The sequence below is a fragment of the Ambystoma mexicanum genome, chromosome 9 (assembly GCF_040938575.1).
Source record: "Ambystoma mexicanum isolate Mex_15411 chromosome 9, UKY_AmexF1_1, whole genome shotgun sequence".
NCBI lineage: Eukaryota > Metazoa > Chordata > Amphibia > Caudata > Ambystomatidae > Ambystoma > Ambystoma mexicanum.
In genome coordinates this window covers 1087092450-1087117023 of record NC_090931.1, presented here as the reverse complement: position 1 = coordinate 1087117023, position 24574 = coordinate 1087092450, and the positions used below count along the sequence as shown (strand labels likewise).

The window sequence follows — 24574 nt, the reverse complement described above, 5'->3', positions numbered from 1 at the left end:
GTCGGTATCCGAGGTTTCCATAGCGCCTGGACGGGAGTTTTGTGGTAGGCTTTGCGTTCTGTAACGCTCACCTGATTCCCGTAGAGGCGCCGGTCTTGACTGGGCGTATACCGTATCTTCAAAGGTGATGTGTAACACACGGCTGGCTCTTTGGGCTGGACCTCTGTGCACTGTATGTCTGACTCGAAGGGTAAGATGTCTTAGGTAAGTGAACGCTGTGCTCTCCATCTGCCTCGGGGCAGGGTGCTGTAACCAGTTTCTTCTCTGGATAAGGGGAGCAGGCCTCTTGACTTCAGAGGACTGCTGTCCGTCGTTTACTGCACGAACGGTAAGTTTCGAGTAATTCTAATGTCTTTAAAGTCTTTAGTAATGATGTCTCTTGTTTTGCAGGGTTCCGGCGATGGCGGATGACGGGCTGAAGTGAGTTGAAGATGGAGCCCGTGTGATGAATAGAAGCGCCTGGAAGCACGTAAGTAAGCGCTTGTTGCCTGCTTCACGATGCGCTCTAACTGTCTTTTTATTTTGCAGGTACAAGTTCGGAGCGGCTGCAGGGTGCCGGAATACCCACTGGGTTAGATGTGGAAAGGAGTAATGGCACGTGAGTATTAAAGTTCCCCAATGTCTTTAAACGCACCTTGTTTTGTCTTTCAGATGCGGGATGCAGCGCCGAAGGCCTCCGGAGCGTGCGAAGAGTTCGTAAGCTTTTGTCTTTCAGATGCCGGAATGCAGTGTGAAGACCTCCGGAGCGCACGAAGAGTAGGTAAGCCTTTGTCTTTCAGATGCCGGAATGCAGCGCGAGGCGTTGGTGACAGCCGATGGACCAGGTAAGTGAAGAGCTGTCACTGAAGACCGTAATGCTAACCTGTTCTTTCTTGTCTTTATAGGTGTTGCTGAAGACTGGATTCAGGATGGTAAGCCTTTTTCCTTAGGCCCAGGATCAGATGCAGAAGACACGATGAGCGTTCTGCTGCAGAGGATGCAGAATAACGCAAAGCAAGATTCATCCATCGGGTGTGGTTTAAATAGCCTCCTGTAGTGCTTTGGTGTCTCCTTCCACAGCCACGCCTAGGTAAGAAAAGAGTTCCTGCTTTCCAGAAGAGTTCCAGTGTTCTGAATCTAGGGAGTGGCTGGTGCCCCACCCAAAAGGAAAAGTAGTTCCAAACAGAAGAGGATCAGAGGCTCAACTGGCAGGCAAGTAAGCAGCATGGTCTGCTGCAGGTAAGTCCACCCAAGCATTATGAGCCCGGCGCTTCCAGCGCTGGGATTGGGCATATTTATGAGCCTGGTGCCACTGGCGCCAGGACTGGGTCCAAAAGGTCCCAATTGGGACTGGTTGGCACTCGGAACCTGGGTTATGGATCTGCTTCCAAGGGTGTTGGGAAAACCCTGACCTTTTGGAAGCAGAGATCATGACAACGACAGTCCTAAACAGACACCACGCATACAGCATTTAAAGGCTTCCCACGTGTTCTCAACACTGAACTCTTCCGAGCGATTCTCCAAAACAAAGTAATTCGCTTCCGAAACAATTTGTTCTAAAATGTCATCATCTAACAGGATGGATGTGTTCATCTTCCATGAGAAACTTCTTTTACACTGAAATTTAAGTCTCAAATGCATCTCAACGGGGGCATGATCACTCAGTAAAATATTACCAATACCACATAAAACGACACTTTCTGAAACATTCCCACCAGAAAAAATCATATCCAATCTGGAGAACACACCATGCGCACTGGAAAAGAAGCTGTATTGCCGTTTATCCGGGTTCTCCAAACGCCACGTATCTTTCAAATCATGTTCCTCTAAGAGTGAGTGAAGTGCTTGATGGTGATAATCACAACGCAACACACGCCTGACTTGACTTCTATCCTGATCAGGATCAACTACCGTATTGAAGTCACCCCCAAGCAGAATATTAGGATTATTCAAATCTAACAGGGTCTGTGCCACCATTCTAAAGAAGGAGCCATCGTCAATTGTGGGAGCATATACATTGCAGAGGGTCAACAACTCCCCTTGAATCTCTACCAGCAATGCAATCATCCTGCCATCCTTATCCGCACATTTCTTCAAAACTTTAACAGGCAGTTTCTTACGCAACAAAATGGCCACTCCCCTCGACCTTGACGAGAAGGAGGATCCATAAGCTGTTCCCACCCACTCCTTTTCCAATTTAGGGATCTCATCCTCCAAAACGTGAGGCTCCTGTAAAAAAACATATGTCAGCATGCATATCTTGTAACATTTGGAAAACCTTCTTCTTCTTTAACATATTATTGACCCCGTTCACATTCCAAGAGACAACACACAGGTCATTTGAGGTCCCACTTGTGCAAGAAGTCATTATAACTTGAAAGTCAGGAGCATCCAAAGCAAAAAGAAAGTAAAAAGAAAATGAAAAAAAAACAGAGAAAGAATACAAACATGAAACTGAGCCAAAAACACAAAACAACAAACTAAAAGAACAGATAAGACTGTGAAGTCCGTTCAGCTTAAAAAACAAATGAATCCACATTCAGAACCAATCCCAGGACCCCTCCCAATATCCAATAACCAGAGCAACCTTACCCTACTTATATAAATAAAACAGTGCATAAGTAAAATCCCTACAAGTAACATTAGTGCACCCCTGACCCCCACCACCAATGACAACACCTAAATGTGTAAGAGATTTATAGCGCCAGACATAAACCAGAAGCCATAATCAATCAACCCACCCACCAGCAACTACCATAATAACACCTTCCAAAACTGAACTTTGAACTGCAAAATAAGATGTATGGTGTCATGCCTGGGAACTAGTCAACCATTTAACCAGAGTGATCAAGAAAACCATCAAGAAATGACCTGTAATGAAGAGAAAGTTGCGCCAACATGTCTTCATAACAGAATACACTCTCACATATATGCGTAGAACCAAATCGAAAGAGGCCAATACTGTGTGCAAAATGGCCAAGGTAACATGTCTTTCTGCATAAAAATTATTAAAACATGTAATGTCATATGCACACAGACTAAAATATCGGTGCGTTCTAATGTGTGGAGGAAGCAGATCTCACAGATCTGCCATTACACACCAACTAACTCAATTGTTAGAATGAGACAATGCACCACCAAGTATGAATCTGCCTAATAGTCCTGGCGTAATGGTAACACAAGCACATAGCCAAAAGTCTTAATATGAACCTTAGATGGATAATCAATGTATCTGCATTCAGGAGGTAGGATACCGAGGGAACCACGGCTGGAACCATGATTGATCAAGGTATGTGCATCACCCCATTAGACAGGATAGTCGTACACATCAGATCAGTCCCACCATGTCACCCGCCTCGGTAACGGGCACTTCAACTTCACCCTCTGCCTGCAGGAAGACGACATCCCTCAAAGGCAGTGATAGCAGGGGAGGGTCACTCGGTGAATCCCACTCACTCCGTAATCCAGCATTCCGTCCGTCACCAGATATCGTTCAGATGATCAGCTCCACACGGACGTCGCATCACTAAGCGAGCGATGCCGTCCCCCTCCGGCAACTGAACGCTGACAAGTCAGCTGACGGCACGCCACGTACGCACGCCGCTAGGTGCCTTCCTCAAATAAGGCCATAGACTCCTTAAGCATCGTACGAAGCGCGGATCGTGGCGGTGGAATCCAATTAAGTCACGCAGAATACTCAGGTATGCCAGTAATCCAAGCCTTTTTCAAAAATGTAAACTGTCATATCCAGCCGGCGCCATCTTGTAAACCCATATGTGCTAATAAAAAGTAAATAAAAATGAAAAATAAAGTTAAGTCATGGTGGGGGGTGGAAGGCAACCGAATCATGCACTGGCTACCGTGGGCCTAGGAAGACCCCTTTTAAATGTATCCAACCAATCTAGTGCCTGAGCAGGATCAGATGTAGATTTCTCCCCATCAGGAAACTCAATAGTCAGGACACAATTTCTGCTGAGAAAAGACTTCAGAGAGAGCTGTTTAGCCAAGTCTTTGGCTCCCTTAAACGATCTCCTCATGAGTAAGACTTCCTTAGGGTAATCAGGATAAACAAAAACGGATTTACCTTTGTAGGAGGCATTTCCAATCAATCTTGCAGCTCTCATCACGCTTTCTTTCGATCTTAGGTTCATAAAAGAAACCAAAATATGCCTAGCTTTGCCCCCCAGATGTTTACCAATCCTGAAGATATTGTCAATGTCTTCAATCTTGATGGTATCACAATGAAAACATTCTCTAAAAACCTGAAACACCAGGGCAGGCAGGTCCTCATCCTCTCCAGAGTCTTCCAAACCGACCAATCTGATGTTTCTTGCTCTTATCCTCAGCTCCAAATCTAGACGTTGGTCTCTTTCCTTTTTCAAGTCAGACTTCAGACTCTTGTAGGCTTGGAAGCTGCCAGCTATCTCAGAGCTCATAGATGTGGAAGATTTCTCCAGCTCTGTGACCCTGCCATCTAGTTGTCCAGTTTTCAAATTGAGCTCAGCCATAGTCAGCTTAATCTGAGTAACATCTTGCGCCACCAGAAGAATGGTCTTGTAAACATCACCAAGGCTTGGGGTTTCTTCCATCCCGGGCACCTGCTTGGATTTCTTTGAAGCAGGGTTATCAGCTTCACCTATTTTTTTCTTAGAACTCATTTACAATTTCTCTATAAATGTCTTCAGGGAGAGGTCCAGAGCAGTTGAGTTAAGCTGCTACTCCGCTGCCATCCATTCTAGAATACACTTCGTTATACCACCCACCAATGGATTACTGACAATTATAAATAATGTCTGTTTATGGCATTTTGGCATAGAATACTGCAATGAACACCTCTAATTGTTACCTCTACCTAGCATGTGGAGGTTAAAATTGTATTAGGTCCTCTGAAGTTTGTCAAGGTGTTTGGTTTAAAGTGAAGCAAAAGCACTTGGCAGGCCTTTAATGCAGGAGAAACAGTTCTGCAGTGGGACCCCCACGTGGTGAAAAAGTGAGCCTCACAGATGTCAAGCATCTCACCCTCTTTCTAATACAATAATGACCATTCTTTTTATTCAACACAATTGTATAGTAGCTGTATGATCCTCTACTTTACAGGTTGTGTTCAGGTAATCTGGCAGAGCTTCTAACATTACTTCCGGCACTTCGATTAATTTCTGCCAGCGACTCCAAGCAAAAAATCGACCTCCCATGTAACGCAGGCCATTGTGCTACCTCCTTTTTGTTATTATGTGGTTCTGCAAAGCACGGTATAAGCTTGCGCATGCATTCCGTTAATACAGTTTAAATTATCCTGTTCCAACATCTTTGTTACCTATGTTTATGTGTATATAATCTGTTTTGAAGTGTTTATATATCACACCTTCCCCGTCACCAGAGAAAACAAAATGGCTGCACTGTAAATATGTTGTAACTGTCTTTGATCAGGTGAACAGTTCCACAACTCAGTATAGTGAAGTACATTGGTGTACTAGGAACCAGAGTAGAACGTTAAGCTGGAGTGAGCTGAATGCCGTCCGAGATCCCACTATGTTGCCGAGTCCAGGCCTGGGAGAAACCCCTGTCTCGCATAAGCTCTGCTGATATGCTGAATCCGTGAGAGGAAAAAAGCTGCCGCACACAAGAGCTGTCAAATGCTACCAAGACAGGACAAGAAGAATGACAGTGTGGGGTGACGGTAATGAGTGGTAAAAGATGGAAGGTTCGGACGCAAGCCGGTGGCCGAGGAAAAGGATGGGGAAATATTGAGATTGAACCACAGATTAAGCAGTACTAAGAGCCTGAATGGTGTGACTGCGGAGCTACATGCTGGGAGGTGTGCATCAGACACTCTAGAACTCCAAAGTGTCGCAGGTAATGTCCTCCCACCCATTAGGGCCTCATTGTTGAGTGTAGAGAGTAATAGATCTGATACCATCAGTATTGTTTTAACAGACCAATGATTGGATTTGTTCGATCCATTGAAAAATATTGGGAGCGGACGAAATTAGATTTTGGTGATCATTATTGTTAGCCATTATTCAAATGGTATCATCTTTGAAATCTGCTAATGGAGTTGGGCGTAGAGATGGTCCTTTTTGATGATGAGTATTATTTAAATGAATAAACTACTTCATTAAACAAGGCTTGTCTTTTTCAAATTTTTATGGTCAAAGAATATTGTTGGGTATTTCCAGGAATAATACCTTATTCTTATACTTGGACTTCAACACTATAAGGCATCATTTGTGCGACCGAAATGCATTCTCAAGATCGCTGAAATCCATCAGGTTTCTGCCATTGCAGGGCCCTATTTTGTTATTAATAAAATAAAATTAATTGCTCATCAGTGTATTATGTCATCACCAAAATAAAACAGAAACTGCATCCCCACAACCCAACAAGGATGATTTATCGTTTTGGATCCAATTGTAATCTTCAACATACACCAGCTAGTAATCGGCTGTTTGGAAACCATAGTATCAAAACAAGATTCCAATTTATTTAGCAAACGTAATGTGAGAATTGTCTGGTCTTTTGGTAATTGCCTATGCAGTTCTTTACTAATAAAACCTCTTTCTTGAGTCAGACAGACTTTCAACAGAATCAGACTGTGCCTCCATTCTTTTGAAAGGGGAAGATGACTAGCTCCCCTTTCCTTTGTATAGTGGCTAAACTGCTTATTTTAGTTCCTGGATTATCCAGTGGTTGACTTAGAACCTTGCTAGGGGTCTGCCATGGATGCAACCTCAATATCTTTCTATACAATGTGAAAAACAACGTATTATTTTGTGCAAGGTTTATTTTGAAAGGTTCTGTGGAAGTCCCCTCATTATCATTCTGTTCTTTCATAAACATGATGGTGCTTTTAGTGAGCCGAGTATTTCGGAAATCAATTACCACTCTGTTTGGATGCTTTTCAAACAAGTACCAAGTACTGTTCAATCTGATGTAATTTCACTTCTTTTTAATGTAATCAGCCGACGTGTTTGTGTCCAGAGAACATGGTTCACACATCATATCAAAAGTGAAAGCATTTAAATCAAATCGTTCGCCAATAAGAAAGGTGTGCCCTCACGAGCCACGACTATCTGAAGATATGTGAGTTGTTGACACCCGATTTTGATTTCTAATTCGGTAACTCCATCTTCTGGAATCCCTTTTCTATAAAAATGTTATAGTTCCCCAAGAGGGAGTTTTAAAGTAATGCATTGATTTTCACCACTTCTTTGGTTAAAAGGGTCAAGCACTTCTCAACTGATCAACGTTGCCTGAGACCCTGCATCCACGAGAGCCTATAAGTCTCACTGTTCTTGAACTTAGATATGTGCAATAAACCTCTCGTCCTTCACACCCACCTTACAGAGAAAGTGCTAATTAGTGTACATTTCAGAAAGTAGCTTTCTCATGTCTGTGGTTTCATGAACTTGATTTTGGGCCACCACCATTTGGGCATTTTCCTCATGATCGAGTTCTGTTGGGTTGGTCAACGACTCTGTACGAATAGAAATACAGTTTGAAATCAATGGAACAGGGGCCACCCTCTCTCCTCATGTTCTTGGAGCAGCCTCATTTTTCAGTCTCTTCATCAACTCATTATTTTCTTCATTTTGGGTCTTATGTCTAGGAGTTTCCTGATTAATATCACTGTGTTCTTTTGAATTATTTTTCACTCTTGTTTTTTGCTTTATCTGCTGTTCTTTTGGAGGTGGCAGTCCATCTATGAATGAGGAAAGTCCTGGTTCTTGCTCTTTATCAGATGTATCACATTTTTCTCTTCACTTTCTTCCTTTTAAGTAGTTTTAAATCATGGATAAAGAGGTGTCACTAATTGTCTGTACCAGTTTGTGAGCATGGAAGATGCATCCTGCAAGGCAAGCGTGGCATATAGTTTCTACCATACACTCCCCTCCCTTATAAAATCATCTCCTTGTGTATTTAGTTTGGTATATTTTCCACCTATCAGTGTCCACCATGACCCGTTGATTCAGTTTTTAGTGCTTCGTGGAGCATTAATAACGAAGTTTAACTATTAGGACCTCATTGTTTGACCAATGCTCTCTGTCAATTGTTTCATCTGTTGCTCCAATTGCAATTATTTTTCTCCAGCAGTGGGCTGGCCTCCAGGGAACGCTAGAGATTTCCCGGTGGGCACCATGGCCTTCTTTTGTGCAGACACTGATTTTCTTCTTTCGTTACCTTTCCCAGTCATTCTGCCACATTACTTCCATCTCTCCTTGCCCCATATCCTTTTGAAGTAAGGATTTATTTTTTAAAGTGTTCAGTATGTTATTACTTTCTCTGAACAAATGTCATATGTTAGTTTTATCATGTTTAAACCCCCTTCCACCCTGCTTAAAAGGGCTAGACTAGCTTGCTACATTTTCTTGCATGGTGTAATATGAAGCCACTTGGAAAATAATTTTCTGTGCCACTCTTCGTTCCCAGTCCTCCCTTGTGATGTTTGTTCCCTTGACTGTGGGTTGGTCTTAGCTCGCACTTTTTTTTTTTTTAACTTTTTTAATTTTTTATAACACAACAAACATTACAACAATTAGGACTTCCATATCCATGTTTAACAAGTTAACTTTACAAACTCTGTTCATCAGTCCCGCTCCCTCCCGCCTCCCCCAACTTGAGCCATATTGTCCATATCATCAGTTCGAATGTTCTCAGGTGGGTCTATTGTCCTCCGCTCATCCATATCATCCTCACTGTAATCGGGCTGGGGGGCGCCCACCATGGTGGCCACCAATTGCCTCCATTCGATTCGGGGCCTACCTCCTCCTCACCTCCCCTGCTAACTTAGCTCGCACCTTTGTTGCTCCCACTGAGCATACGTTTCACATCTCGGGTAGTCATTTTGGCAGTTCTTCTGAATGTATGTATTGCTTGACTTCCACTCAGCCTGGTACTGACGTCAATTATCCTGGAATTCTCTGATGAGAAGGAGAAATATTGTTTTTATAGTCGGCTCTTGGAGGGGTTGATAGGTTTCTTTCCAAAGAGAAATTGTGGTTTGTTTTGCCCTGGGACCCTGATCCTGGGCTATGGTTCTCTCTCTCTATTGCTCTATTGGTGAGAAGTGTATCTGTAGCCCAGGATAGGCCAAGAACCTAAGTACAGGGGATTGATATCTCTCCTGTTTTGTTGGATCATTATTTTGCATGCTAGGTGTAAGGCAAGTTGGTAGCTTTAAACATAGGGTCTTCTTCCTGTGTCAAAATGCAAAGGTACTTGTTAAACAGACTGGATGGGCCCCTTACACCAGGCTTTCTTTGGACAAATTCACAATGGCATTTTGCCTTTATGAAGCAAGGACATTCTTCCCTTCCCTGATTAATCTCTGGACTTTCAAGAAGATCAAGAAGAATTCACAGACCTTTGTTGAGAATACATTCTATCCCAGAGTACTGTGCCAGGGAGGAGAATAGAGAAGGCACCCAAGACAGTGGTAAGTGCTTTCTCCTAACCATCCCCAGGGAACAGTGGGTAAACTGCTCTGGGCCAACGCTTCTCTGGTGGCTGAACTGTACCCAGGCTCATGTTGACTTGGGATGAAGGATCCCCTGTAAGCGCCAGCCAAGCTCCCAAGAGTAGGAGTTACAGAATCAAATGACTCACCTTGTCTTTGAGCTGCTGGATTGGGACTCCCAATAATCCAGAAAAAGCTGGAATCCTTTTTGCTGCCTCCAGATACCTTCAAGCCAAATAGTCCATGCTAGATTCCTTTGAGACGCCAGAGGACCTGTGGTGCTGCTTTTGGCACTCTGCAAAGTTTATCTGCTGTATCTCAGCCATCCAGACGCCCAGCTCTACTCATTCAGGTGGTCCAACTTGTCTCGGCACAATCGCAGGCTCGATATTGTGGGAACAACTGACTTGAGTACCGACACGACTGCTGGAAGTCATCTCAAATGCCGACTTGACACAGAAGAGCCATTGGCTCACCACTGACTCAACAGAATACTTGAAGCCATTGTCTAGCCATCTCAAACAACAAATCGACCCATCAGGATGTCCGTACCTTCCAACTGACTCAACCCCAAGCGCCAGTGGGATTGCATCGACTCAAATGTCTAGGCACAGAGTCGACCGCCGCAAAAGTGCCAAGAAGACCAGCTCAATGCCAAAAAGAAGAATAAAGGTTTGATTAGTTGTTTGAATTTTATTGTTTGATTAAAATTCTATATTTGTTATCAAACCTTGATTGCATATTCTTCTATTGTGGAACCATCATACTTAAGTTGTTTGGGTTGCTACTGTTATCAACTCACACCCCACCTGAAGGTATAGTGTGCACTCGGCCTGTGCTGCCAAAAGGAGCGAAGGAGCTATACAATTGGGGCTGTGCCTGTTTCAACTTTATGATTGGAATCACTGTAGAGACTTTAGCCAGTACTCATACCTGTACTCCTGCAGAGTAGTAGTCATTAAATCACATTCCAGTACAGGAAACATATACAATGCGATACATAAAATGTAGTGTTTTAAACATTTACTACACAGTAGGTATTTAAAACCTAATGCATATATTGAGGTTGGACATTGGTACCCTAGGGGAACTGGTTGAGCCCCTAGAGAGTCAGTAGCAGAACTCATAAAGTTAATTAAGTTTGGGCCCTTCTGGCCAACCAATGTACTTTTGCTGTATGTTTATTTTGGGGGCAGTAGTCAGCCAAAAACAATATTTTCACAACACTCAGTAGTACAAGTTCAGAAACCATATCTCATTCTGCTTCAATTTTTTATTTTTTTGTCATGTGCATTATATGGCAGGTTCTGTAACACAACTACCAGCGCTAATGCGATTCCTCCCATCAACATTTTTGGCCCTGCTCTGTCCAGTTTGGCCAGAGCAGTGTAGCAGTTTTTCTCTTCTTAAGCTTGGGTTATTCTGGGAGTTCCAATAAAGCCATTACTGACACGGTACGAAGATGTTGTCAAGCTGGCTGTGCCAGGATATGCCAGCATTGTCTTGTTACATTTGTCATGTGTGACTTTCAGGGTCCAAAGTGTAGCTGCCTGCTTCTAAACAACACTCCTTCCCTTTTCCCTGCCCAATCGCTGTCCCTCCACTCCATGCCCACACAAACATTTCACACAGTGAACTTACATACACATGTGACACACACACACACACCTTTCACATACCTCTCCGTCTTGCCTCTGATGGTTTCTGGCAGGCCCCCCAGGATAATTAAGCAGGGGGAGGTGTCAAACATCTATCCCAGAGTTCTGGTTTCTGGCATGCACAGAACGCCAATACCTTACCACTTCAGAATGGCCTTAAGTGTGGGTATGCATAGCCATGCCTTCTGAATCCTTTTGTGCCTCTAGTACTCCAGCTATCAGGATCAGTGGGCAATGCAAGGTTGGGAAAGCAGAAATATCCCAGCCTTGCATGGCCTATTGGGCATGCAGAGCTGTGATACTCCCAAGTTAAAGGAAACCTGGTTTCCCCCGCAACACAGCCTGCCCAGGAACCTTTACCCAGCAGCTCACTGCAGTTGAAGGAGCACTCAGGTTTTTCACTGGGCCTGCTTTCGCTCTTCCGTAATGGGTGGTAAGTTGACACCCTGTCTCTCATTATGGACTAGTCAGCTCACGCCCACCTAATAGTCACGTGTCGAAGGATATCGCGTAGGCCGCTGATTCCCACTTGAAGGCTATGGACTGAAGCACTATTGGATGACACATTTAGAAAACACATGGTGGATAGTATAGAGTTTACTTTAGACCAATACAGGCAGTGCCGACAGCGCAGGCACTGTGGGAGGCCTTTAAAATTGTAATGAGGGGAGAGGCTGTAGGCAGGATGCGTCGCATCAGGAAAGATCTGCTTGGGAATAGAATTGTGTTGAGTACGTTACAGAGGGACTATGCTGGTGGGGGTTCAGATTTCCCCACTTTGAGCTATATTATGTGGCCGGGCAATTGCAGTTCATAACGGGCTGGCTAGCTGACAAGGTTTCACTGGACAAGATGCTCTTGCAGCCTTGGATGGGACCTTGTTACTTGAAAGAAGTGCTTTGATTGCACAAGACGTGCCTCTCTCAATTGCCACACCTTTTGGCTCTTGGCAAGAGAATGTGGCATAGAGCCTGGAAGTTTATCGGCACTGAAGCCCCCTACTCCCCTCACATTCCCTTGGTTGTATTGGCAGAGGGGCAATTAGACTCAGGAAAGGATATCCGGAAACACTGGAAAGGGAATGGGGTAGCCACATTGGCAGACTTACTCTGGGAGGGTAAGATGATGGGCTTAACGATGCTGCCACAGGACTTTGGTATACACAAAGGGCGATTCTTAACATACATTGGCCTAGCCCGTAAGATTGATAGTAGTTGGCCAGAATTCCAGGTGGGCATAAAGAGTAACCCAGCATTAGAGGCCATATATGACATGTCGGAGGGGGGGATCGTGTTATATCTAGATTATACAAATTGCTCCTGAGTCAGTGCAGCACAGGCATCCTGAGGGTACGAGCGAGTTGGGAAGCAGATCTGGGCAGGACATTCACTGATACAGAATGGGCAAGGGTATTACTGTGGCAATAAGCCCCGAGACTGCAGCCATTACCGCCCAAGGTAATGCCCCCGAGGGCCCATAGTAACGCAAGTGCCTTAACGAAGGCCTCCGGGGCATTACTATAGGCGGTAATGGCCCGCAGTCGCTGGGCTTTTTGTCATTAGGACCCTAGCCCGTTAAACCGGGGTACTAATGTATTTTTTTTTTCCCGGCTGCGAGGCACGTTTTGTTTCGCAACCAAACAAAAGTAAAACCTTTTTTTTTTTAAATGGCCGCAGCGGACAGAAAACATAGTCTGTTTTCTCTGCCCGTGCAGCCATAGTAAACAAAGAAAATGGCCGCCGTGGAATGGGAGAAGGGACTACGTGTTGTCCCTTCTCCCCTTCCATGGTGGCCATTGAAGTAAGTTGAAAAAAAAGTAAACTAAAAATATGGTCACCATGTAACAGGGAAAAAGGACTACACGTAGTCCCTTTCCCCCTTTCCATGATGGCCTGTCGCAGATCAGGAGAGGACGCTGAAGTGTTCCTACCGCGTCCGCTCTCAGAATCGAAAAAAAAGAAGGTAAGTGGGGGTGGGAGGGTGGGGGAGAAGACTTACCTGATTCCCCGGCAAGGGGAGATGGCGGCCACCGGCCGTCAGGAGGCTCAGGGCAGTGGGATAATCATGTGGTAATGCCCGCATTCTGAGCTTCGGCATTGGCTGGGAGGCTGCCACAACACCCCTCACAGGGTACTCATTTACATTAAAAAAAAGTCTCAAATGCTAGATTCAAGCTCACGCAACTGTACCTCACACGCCGTGCTTACATGACTCCCCACAGGATACCCCAGTCTAAACGGACGGGCAAACAGGGCTGTCCCAGATGCAACAGGGATGGCACAGGCATATTACACATGTTCTAGACTTGCCCAGTGTTTTAAAGAAGTTTGGTCTTCAATTGCAGACAGAATGGACAGGGGTGGGGTGGAAATGCAAGCATGGACCTCTTAGATGTCATCCTTAATTTTAGCTTCCGTCACATCCAGATAGAAATATGAATGTTAGCACGTGCCACACTTAGATGTCATCCTCAACTTTAGCCCTCGTTGCATCTAGATAGAAATATGAATGTTAGCATGTGCCACACTTAGATGTCATCCTTAACTTTAGCTTCCGTCACATCTAGACAGGATTGTGAATGTTAACATGTGCCACACTAAGATGTCATCCTTCATTTTAGCTTCCGTCACATCTAGACAGGATTATGAATGTTAGCATGTGCTACACTTAAATGAAACTGTGAGTGATGACAAGTGCCACACTGGATGGAATAATGAATGATAGCAAGCATCACACCCAAACACAATTGCAAGGACAGCAATGCCAACTAACCAATCCACTAACAACTTCAGCCCTCTGCATACACCTCTCAAACTCTAACCAAACACAACCACAAGCCTAAACACAGCAATCCGCACAAACTTCACTACACTGCAACAACAAAACAAACCACACATTGACTTGCACAACAGTACACGACGACTACCAACCGTAAAACACCCCAAGCCCAGCCAAAGGACCCACCGGGCTGAGGGTGCCAATAGCACATCACTGCTCTCTTGCACTTTTCCAGCTTATTCCCACTAACTAACCCCTCTGCTCCCTTTCTCAGAGCCGCCAGAGCGCCAGGGGACCACTCCGGTGGTGATAGTGCGCGGTACAAATATCCTTTAACATTAACAAATATTCCCAAAAAAAGAAAACAGAGAGTACAAATATTCCCAACAACAAAATAGAAAACAACGGATACATAGGAACTGACTTCATGCTTCAGCACACACAGCTCCACTGGTATGTTGGAAGGGGGGATGCTCAGAGGAACGGGTTTGTCTTTTGAAGCAAGACAACGCAGCGCAATACAGGTTTGAATCCCGATCCGTGCTTAGGAACCAATCTCTAGTATTGAGCACGTTATATGAATAATTATAATTATGTTATGGACAAGGGGCATGAGAAGAAAATTGCCAAAGGAATGAGCTGTAACATGTTCACCGATTTAAATGTAAAATGCATTTTCTGATTTTCATAAATTACTTGGTGAAAATAAATATGGATTGCAAAAATAAATATCTGTTTAATTGTCTAAAACATACCCTGATCGCTAATAGGAACTGCTTTTTTACTCCCAACTTCAAAAAAGGAGTAAAAACCCACTACCAAAACCTCTGTAGACCCGATTGCAAGGTTCTATTTTTAATTATATGATTACGTTTCATTCTTTTGAAGTCGATAAAATGAGTACTATTGAGTTGAGTCAACGCCTGTTATCCGCATCAGAGGTCCATTTGCTTTTCAAAATACAGTAATATGCTTAAAACCTGGACTTTTTTTTTTACAAATTAAAATCGTATGCGATTTCTTGTGATTAGATCATTTTTAAAGAATTCTTGAAAATGAGATTTCATTTTTGAGGATACTGGCTGTTTCATTATTTTTGTTCATATTACACTGACGTTTAAGTCATTACTTATATTGTTTTGCTCCTCAGGAAGAACTTGAAACTGCTAAAACGTTCCTGTACTATGAAATGGGCTCCAAGGCCCGCTCAGAGCAGCTAACAGATCGATCTGAAATCAATCTTACACCTTCAGATGTGGACAGGTAAAGAGAAGCGTGCAGGTTCCCCGTCCACTGTAAGGCGTGGGGTTACTCGTATGATTCTTCACGGTGACTACGCCGGCAATGCTGATGGCAGGCTACATTATCTGCACTTATTTACCTCTTGATAAACCATTTGTTTTTATGCTATCAGTTTTCAGTTTCCTTTGGCCACTGTAATTTTTACTTACTTGTGTTCCTTGCACATCGCCCTGCTGCTCTGTTGCCTTTATTATTTAAATGTTTTTCTTTCCCTGTAGTACTTCGCATGTAAAGAGAGTGACTGTGCTCCTCTTCAATGTACCACTGCCTCCCTTAATAACTCGCCTGTTTTTGCCATTGTATGTTGGCCATCTTTGCCGGTCTGTGGGCCTATATTCGCTCCATCTATCACTTGATCCAGTTACTTGCCTTATTAGTGTCAGATTTGTTCGGCCGCACAGCGGTATCTCACCGCTACAATTTCCTTTTTGGTGAACTGTTTGTTTTTGTATTATTAGATTTCATTTTCAACTCACTGCAGGTATTTTTAGTTAATATTGTTCTTTGTTTAGAATCCTGCTGCTGCGTTGCCTGGTTTATCTTTTTTTTTAACCATGTTTATTTTTGGTTCGAAGGTATATAAGCAATTACAACATAGCATTTGACAACATTAAACTCTTATGCTCTACATTTAACACATGTTCATGTCTTTCAGATTGTTAGAATACGCATTACCTCCAGGTTCTCCCCCCAGTTCTCTCCCTCCCTCTTCCCCCCTCCCCTACTCACCCCCTTCTTTTTATTAACCTCTTAACCTCTGTAGGATCCTCTACCCCCCGACTGTAAGTATTGTTTTACATTTCAGATTCTAGACTATTGAAGTTTTCTTCCCCTTCTTAACCTCAGCGTCTCATTGTCTTTGTTTTTGAGGGAGTTCAAGTTACATGTGTGTTTCGGAGCAAGCAGGGTTTGAAGAAATGAGCTTCTATGTCCCGTGCATGTTCATGAAATGGATTCCATGTAGTTAGGAATCTTAGGTATTTACCAGTGCTGATGGCGCATATCTTCTCCATAGCCATCACCCCCCAGATCTTAACTCACCAGCATGCTGAGATTGGACCTTCTTTGTTTTTCCAATTTTGTGCAAGAGTCATTCTGACTGCTGATGGTAGATGGGTGATAAGTTTGGCTGTCACTCCTGACATTGCGTATTTCCCGTCTATAGGGACTCCTAGGAGAATTGTCTTCGGAGATCTCGGCAGGTCCACCCCTGAGATGTCTTTTTGCCTGGTTTATCTTTATTATTTGATCTTTTATTCTTTCCTTGTAGGCCCTTGCTGGAGTGTGCCTCAGTTCAACTTCCCTGCACCTCCCCTTCCTTAATAACTTACCATACTCCTGCATTCTGTCCCCTTTCCTTCATAATCATGCATGTCCGTCTCATTGGGATGGGATTGGCACATTTGTAAAACAAAGTTTCCACCAGAAACAAAAAAAGTGGTGGCATAGTCCATACTGACTCCACCCACAAGCGATTCCTACTAGTCCCTTTTTCTTTGTAGACAGTGCTGGTTGTTGCACAGCAAGACACCTCATATTTTTATTTCTTCTTCAATTTCATAACTTTCTTTAGTGTCTTGTTGGTCTTTTTCCCTGGTGTATGTTGGGAATAAAAGCTGTGTTTTCGTTTTGCCGGGTGCACTTGCATCTCTACTCAGCGCAGGGCACGCCCTCCCACTGTCTGGCGTGGCTCAGTCCCAACCATCATTGTTAAGATTTTCAGGGAGAGGGCTTCATCATTAGGAAGAAATGTTTAAATCATTTCCACTAGAGGATCTACGTCGTTTGGTGAAAAACACAGGCGAGAGGTAAGGTGACCTACCTACTTCACGCAGCAACTCCTTCCCAGGGGAAGTCCTGTCTGGTGAGAACCCCCAGCTCCACTGTGTTAGGAAAGATTTCTCTTTGGTGCAATGTTCTCTCCATTTATGGACCCCACCACCTCCTAAACCTTTTGTTTTTTTTGGCTAACCTAACCAGACTTTTTCCAGTGGAGCACAGCCTTCAGCTGCGCTCCTGGGGTTTTGCTCATCTGCTATGGGGAAACTGACACGTCCTTCACACTGTCTGTACTGGGAAACTATATTTCCCTTAGTCTTTGACTATGTTGCCATTTCTTGGTAACTTTTTATCTATGGGCCAAATACCTTACCGTACCGCGCATAGGGGTCCTTTTTGTTTCATGGCCCTAGACACCTTATAATGATTTTTTTATTGTACAAGTGTGCCTAGGAGAAACTGGTGACAGCAGTTTACTTTTATAGTGTTTTTACTTCTTCTTAATGAACCATATCACGTTTACCGCATTAGGCTCAGGACTGTGGCCAGTGCCGAAAATGTTTGTGCCACAAAGTCCTTTGTTCTGTCCTTTGGCAATTTTGTCCCTTTGACTTCTCCCAGGTCGAGCAGACCCAGGATTTCCTTATTTGGGCATGCAGTCACCTGGACAAACCGTAGCTTTCGCGGGCTTCTGCATGCTGTGTGTGTCCGTGCCCAGGAAGAGGGTTGGGACTGCCTGGTCCCAATCCACACTTCTGGTGCCAGGATGTCTTTGTGTGGCTGAATGACTGGGACCACCATGGACCGTGATTGGTCCATTCCTGGCGTGCATGCAAAAGAGCAGATCTTTCATTGGTTAGCCCAGTTTTTGGCGCAAAGCTAATCTTGGATAAGAGAAGGGGCTCTGCATCCATACCAGGTTGCTCAACTGAAGTTCTCTCGGAACTACAGAAGGAGCCAAGTATCCTGAAATACTAAAGCAGACCTCTGGAACCGCCAGAGACTTGATGGAAGGTTTGGAACCCTAAGCACGCTATTGTCTAGCTGGACCCCTGCTTTTGCAGTGATCACAGAAGGCCTGCAAGTGCTCTTAAAACCTTTGGAGTTTTGGGAACAACTACTCTTGGCACCTCTTGATTATCCTCCAAAAGAGCCTCATCGGAAGTGTTCCTTGGCCAACCAGGAAATTGACAAACTCGAACCCGGTGTATCATATAGGAGTGCTGTCGTCCCGAGTTGACACTCAAGCTTCTCTGGGTCATGATTTAGGAGAGTGCTACACGCTGCATGCATTTGCGGTCTCTGCCTCACCCTGCTGTGGTGACGGTCATTGTAGGAGCCTTGCCTGCCTACCCCCTGTGCCTTGAGACGTGCTGCTCTGGAGCTGTCCTCTTTTCTTCGTGAGCTGACAAAAGGCTACTGTCCCGCCACGGACGATCATCCTGCAGCCGCTGAGAGTCAGAGCAACGTGCAACTACAGACGGTGACAGCCCATGTTAAGGACGGTGACAACAAGGAGGGGGCTAGGCATCTCTTTATAGAGTTGAGTACGGGGATGGCTTGACTAGTTGGAGGCTTCTCCTTTAGGATATCCTCAACAAAGTCAGAGTCTGGAGCTGCCTCATGTGTTGCGATCTCAAAATGGTCGGCTGCTCTTTTTAGGATAGAATTGAACAACATTTGGTCGTCCACAGGTGACGAATCCCGCTGTGGGGGTTCAGAGGGGGGTTCTAGACAAATGATGTCCGGGTCAGGGGTATGTGTTGGTGATAGCCAAAGGCCCTGATCCCCAATCTGGGTCTCGATCAGCTGTATCCCGTGCAAAGGGATTATCCTCATAGGTCTCATCCTAGGATGGGTCCTCTGGGACATCCAAGATATCCTCCTTTTGTTCCTGTGCAGGGATGGGGAATCTTTGCAGTTCATAAGGAATGGGACAGGAGTCCTTTTACCTGGGTCTCTTGGGAGTGATGTATCTGTCAGAAAAGTCAATAAATTGGGCCATTTTGTCTATATGTTGTTCAAATCTTTCTCCTAGTCCATAGGGAAGAAGCAGAATGGTCTGAAGGTGGAAAAGGTTGCCTAGAAGGGCATATTTTCTTAATAAGGCCTTCGAGAGAGGCTGGGAGCTTCAGAATACTCCTCTTGATGAGAGGGGATACCCTTGTGCTCTGTAGCTGCCAAGGTGATAGCTGCAAGACTTCTGTGGATTTTCGGCAGTTGAATTAAAGGTCTTGATGCGCTTGACGGCGCCGTCGTGGTCGGCGACTCCACTGAGACCTTAGGTGCTTGAGCGCCCTTGGACGGTGTTTCGACGGCTGTATGTTTTTTAGGATGAACTCCCTTACCAGAGGAAAGCCCAGTCGTATGCCACAAAGGCGGTTGCGTGGAGGGTGCCGAATTGTGAGGTCCGAAAAGGTGTTGTCGAAGTTTTTGATGGCCCTGTTGGTGTTGTGCGCTTCTTCGCCAATTCCCATCGAAGAGGCCTTAGGGGTTGTCTGCTTTGGTATTTGTGTTGTGTGGGTGCCCTTGTCATCGCCGGGGTGTGAACTCCCCATAACAGAGCCGGTGGCCTTTCTGTCATGGCCAGGGCGGGCATTTGAGAGCCTGAAGGCTCTGCCAAAAGGTCAACGGCCTCCAATTCGGAGCCACGGCTGTCGATGGATTCCTCATTGTCCGAAGTGACGGCGCCAATGGGGGAATGGCTTTCGGCCTGCATCGCATAGGCCGCCTACCGTTTAGTCCGCCTGTCCTTCAACATTTTCGGATGAAATAGCTTGCAGGACTTGCATGAACGCTCGTCATGGTCTCGAAGAAGACACCAATCGCAACATTGATGGGTGTCCTTCCAAGGAAACTTCCCATTACACGACAGGCAAAATTAAATGGCCTCCTCTCCATAGCAGAGGGTAACGGCAGCCAGACCAATAAGAGAAAGAGAGAGGGGAAAAGGAAATACATTCTTAGAGAAGAATCAACCCAGGGGCCCCACTCTCCCTACTGTAAGGGCCTTGCTGGAGGGCCGAGGTCACGCGGTCGACAGTCGTCGAGCAGTTGAGGATGTCTTCGGCGGCAGGAAGCCCACAAAGCAGTTGTCGAGAAGAATACTCAAGAGACTAGACGACCGTAGGTCGTGGGGACAAAGTAAGCAATATTAACTCTTGCAAGCTCCGGATAGGCTACCAACTAGCTTGGCGGAATAAAACTATCTGACGGACCTCGACGCATGAGGGATTTTGGGTACACTACACGTCACAAACTGCAACAGAAGGTTGGGTTAACACAAATATACCATTAGGCAGTTCTTCAGAATCGATCCCTAACTTGAGCAGTCCAGTCCTACAAAGTGGGGAGCCTTGTGCTCGAAAGGACAGCAGTGCGTTACAAACACACGGTTGTGCATTAAGAGCTAATACGGGTCCTCTTCAGGGAGCTGTAGCAGTTCAGGAAGGGGCTTGAGGTGATGAAGAACAGTGCCCCACCATTCGAGGAGGGTCTACCCTTGCAGGCAGAGCAACTTTCTAGTTTCGGGAATAGCTAGGGAGTGCAGGCTAGCCCAGCTAAGGTGAGTATCTTTTTAGGGATTCTCGTCCGTAAAGAACAATGGTTGTGCCAGGGGGCCACCAGTAAGTGATGCAAGTGCTTGCCGACCCTCGACACAGTCTGGGTCAAACATTGCCAGTTTAGTCCAGGTCGCTTGTAGGTACAAGCCAGGTTGGAAAATTATTCCTCCCATCACCTTCCGACCCACTATACATAAGGGGTCATGCTACAATGGACTCTCTGGTGGTTACTACTACTAAAAAAAGGGTAGGGGTACCACTGTCCGTGGCGGAAGCCCCTCCAGATAAAGATTGTAAGAAACTTTATGCCCTTGGTAAGCGCCTGTGCAGCCTTCTCTACTAGGATCGCAAACAATACTACTCTCCTGGCAAGCTACAGTGATATCGGATGGGGTCTAGTCCAGGATGCCCTTCAAGAGGTCCCAGAGCCCACCTGATCACGCCTGCTGGCGGTCATGGCTCAGGGTAGACGGGTTACTTAGAACATATTAAAGAACACTCTGGACTTTGCTGAGACCGCTGGACACACCGTAGCCCAGGGGACTTTACTTAAGTGACAGATACCCCTGGTTGAAGAACTCCGGCTTTAAACCCGAAACTCAGGCCTCTCTTACCAACAAACCAGTTGAGGACCTTTTTGGGAAAGCTGTTGATGACGCCCTGGAGTCTGCAGAAAAAGAGAACGAAACATTAAAGTCGCTCAACCAGATCACGGCTAAGCCCTTCCACCAGCGTGGAGGCTCTAACTTCCGCCGATCATTTCGTGGACAATCTTTCTCCCGCTCTCCTCATGGACAATATGGCTTAGGGAGTACCCCGTGGTCCTCTGGCCAAGGCTCTTCTAAAAACCAATATCAGCAAAGAGGTGCTCATAGAGGCAATGGTAGAGGCAAGAACTCTACTCCCAGAGGCTTCCCGGCCTCCACCTCAGTGACTCGCCGGTTCAGGTCCCCTACCATGCTTCCCCGGTTGGGGGGTCACTTGTCATCATTCATTCACGCCCGGGAGGGGATCGCATCACATCAGTGGTTGTTAAATACTGTCAACCACAGGCTACTGCATTGGGTTTCACCAACCACCTCGATACCACCCACCGAAGAGCAGACGCCTGTCGCCAGAACTCCTGCACATCCTGCTGCAAGAGGTTCAGGTCCTTCTGTAAAAAGGCACCAAAGAGGTTGTCCTCATTCACCAGGTAAACAAGGGTATTTATTCAGTGTACTTCCTTGTACCCAAAAAGGATCTCACCATGCATCCTGTGTTAGACCTGCACCCAGGGCAAAAGTATATCCAACCTCAAAAATTCAGGATGACAACACTGCAGGAGGTAATGCCGCTGCTGCAGCAGGGGGATTACATGGCCACATTGGACATGAAAGATGCATATTTTCATATTTCAATGTTGCTAGTACACAGAAAGTACCTCAGGTTCGATAGAGAATACCCACTATCAGTTCAAGGTTCCCCCCTTCGGCACTGCCTCAGCACCATGGGTATTCACGAATGTACTGGCGGTATTACCTGCTCACCTGTGCAGGCAGTCCATCCCAGTCTTACCTTACCTTACCTCGACGACTGGCTCAAAACAGGGGATTGGTACAGAACATGCCAAGCAAATACCCAGAAGACGGTAAACCTTCTCTTCGACCTGGGTTCTTTATCAATGACAAAAAATCCAGCCTAGACCCCAATTAAATCAAACAGTTTCTAGGGGCTCTAATTCGGACCGAAGACAGCATTGTCTTTCCGTCCGAGAGGGTCCAAAACATGCTGTTCCAGATCCCTCACTGTGTAGCCAGTCATTAGATGATCGTATGCACAGCCATGCGACTGTTAGGGATGATGGCTTCCTGCGTCTACCTTGTTTCTCAAGCTCGTCTGCGCATGCACCCCATGCAAGAGTGGCTCTCCAGCCAGCAGCCAGCGAGACGATCTTGTGGTTGTCTCGGCAGCCCTCATTCAGTCTCTGCAGTGGTGGTCAAGGGAAAACCTTCTGCAGGGGAAATCCTTCACCACCCCTGTAGTGGAAGCCACTCTCACCACAGATGCATCTCTGAAGGGGTGGGGGCTCACCTCCTTCAACAGACGGTGCACAGCGTGTGGTCCCCAGCAGTGGCATCCAATCACATCAACTTGTTGGAACTGCTAGCAGTGTTCAAGGCCTTGAAGGCCTTCCAGACACACCTCCAAGGGAAGACAGTTCTAGTCCTCATGGACAGTACTACGGCCATGCATTACTTAAACAAACAAAAGGGCAAAACACTCTAGGGCTGTCCAAACTGTCCCAGAACATATGGGCGTGGGCTCTCAAACACATGTTCCTTCTTTCAAAACATGTTCCAGGGGAACTCCATCTTCTGCCGGACATACTAAGCAGAGACTTCCCCTTACCCGTAGGGTACAAGTGGCGGCTACAAGAGGAATTGTGCAGAATGGGGCTTCCCAGAAATCGACTTGTTCGCCACTCTGGAGAACGCCCAATGCCCAGATTACGCCTCCAGGTACCCTCAGAACCACTCCAAGGGGAACGGTCTTTGGATAACATGGTCCGGGAAATTTGTATACTCTTTTCCCTCGATTCCCCTTCTCAACAGAATAGTGCACAAGATGCACCAACAACCAGTCAGGATGAATCTGGTGGCCCCTATGTGGGCCCGCCAACCTTGGTTCTCCCATCTCATGGCAATGTCAGTCTCCCCTCCCAGGAAGCTGCTGTGCCCGTACAACATGCTGTCACAAGAACAGGGGGAAACACTACATCCCTGCCCGCAAACTCTCAATTTAGTAGCTTGACTCCTGAGGTCATAGAGTTTGGGCACCTCCAGCTCCCTCAAAGATGCATGGACATTCTCAGAGAAGCTCGGAAACCTAGCACCAGCCATTGCTACTCCAGATAAATGGCGCTTTGTCATCTGGTGTAATGGCAAGCGCATCAATCCTATTGAATGCTCACCTAAAGAAACTGTCCTGTATCTGTCCCACCTGCTAGATTCAGGACTGGTTTTCAATTCTCTAAAGGCCCACTTAGCCGGCATACACCACATCCCATAGCAAGGTTTCTTGGTGGAAAATTCCTGTAATTAAAGCCTTTATTATTATTAGTTTAGTATATACTAATAATAAATTATAAATAGGAATTTCTGTTATGTTAATTTGTATACATTTTATAATTTTTTATATGTGTAAAGTTTATATATAAACTAACTCACATTAAATAAATAAATGAAACCTTGAGACCTCAGCTCCCTGGTGTGACTTTAATGTTGTTCTTACCAGTCTAATGGGGACTCCCTTTGAACCCATGCACAAGGCTAGCCTTAAAGCACTCACCTACAAGACCACCTTCCTGGTGGCGATCACCTCTATAAGGAGAGTTAGTGAGCTGCAGGCCCTTTCATTTCAGGACCCATACATCACGATTCACAAAGACAAGATGGTTTTGTGCACACAACCTCGCTTTGCACCTATATTTATCTCAAAGTTCCATGTTAACCAGTCCATAGAACTACCCACCTTTTTCCAGAACCCCACTAACGCGGTCCAAATAATCCTCCACACACTGTATGTAAGGAGAGAAGTTATCTATCTGGAAAAGACGAAGCCACTAAGGAAAACAAACCAGTTCTTCGTTTCAGTGGCAGCTGGTAGAGAAGGGGACCCTGTCTCTAAATTAGCTATCTCCAAGTGGATCGTAAACTGCATCACACTGTGTTAAGCTCTTGCCAAGACAGATCTACCCTTCACGCCTAGAGCACACTCTACTCGGGGCACAGAGGCTACCATAGCATTCATTGCAAATGTTCTTCTTGATTCCATTTGTAAACCCGCAGCCTGGAGTTCTGTACACACCTTTACACAACACTACTGCCTAGATACACACTCTAGGTCTGATTCTCAGGTGGGACAAGCAGTGCTAAGACACCTCTTTGCTACTGTTCCTTCACACATCCCACCACCATCTCTGGGTGTTGCTCGCTAGTCTATGCACAGCATGTGATTCTAAGCAGATTCACAAGCATCAGACGACATGCATTACTCACCGTAATAGCATTTCTGATGAT

At 45.5% G+C, this 24574-nt stretch overlaps 1 protein-coding gene across 11 annotated transcripts in view; it reads left to right on the top strand.

The window, feature by feature from the left end:
* Window positions 1-24574, top strand: part of GPD2 (glycerol-3-phosphate dehydrogenase 2) — a 2458594-nt gene that overhangs the window by 2022537 nt on the left and 411483 nt on the right. For all 11 annotated transcript variants that reach the window (XM_069616409.1, XM_069616412.1, XM_069616410.1 and 8 more), the window contains one exon: window positions 15020-15132. In XM_069616409.1, coding sequence (XP_069472510.1) covers window positions 15020-15132 — 113 coding nt within the window. The remainder of the gene's footprint in view (window positions 1-15019; window positions 15133-24574) is intronic.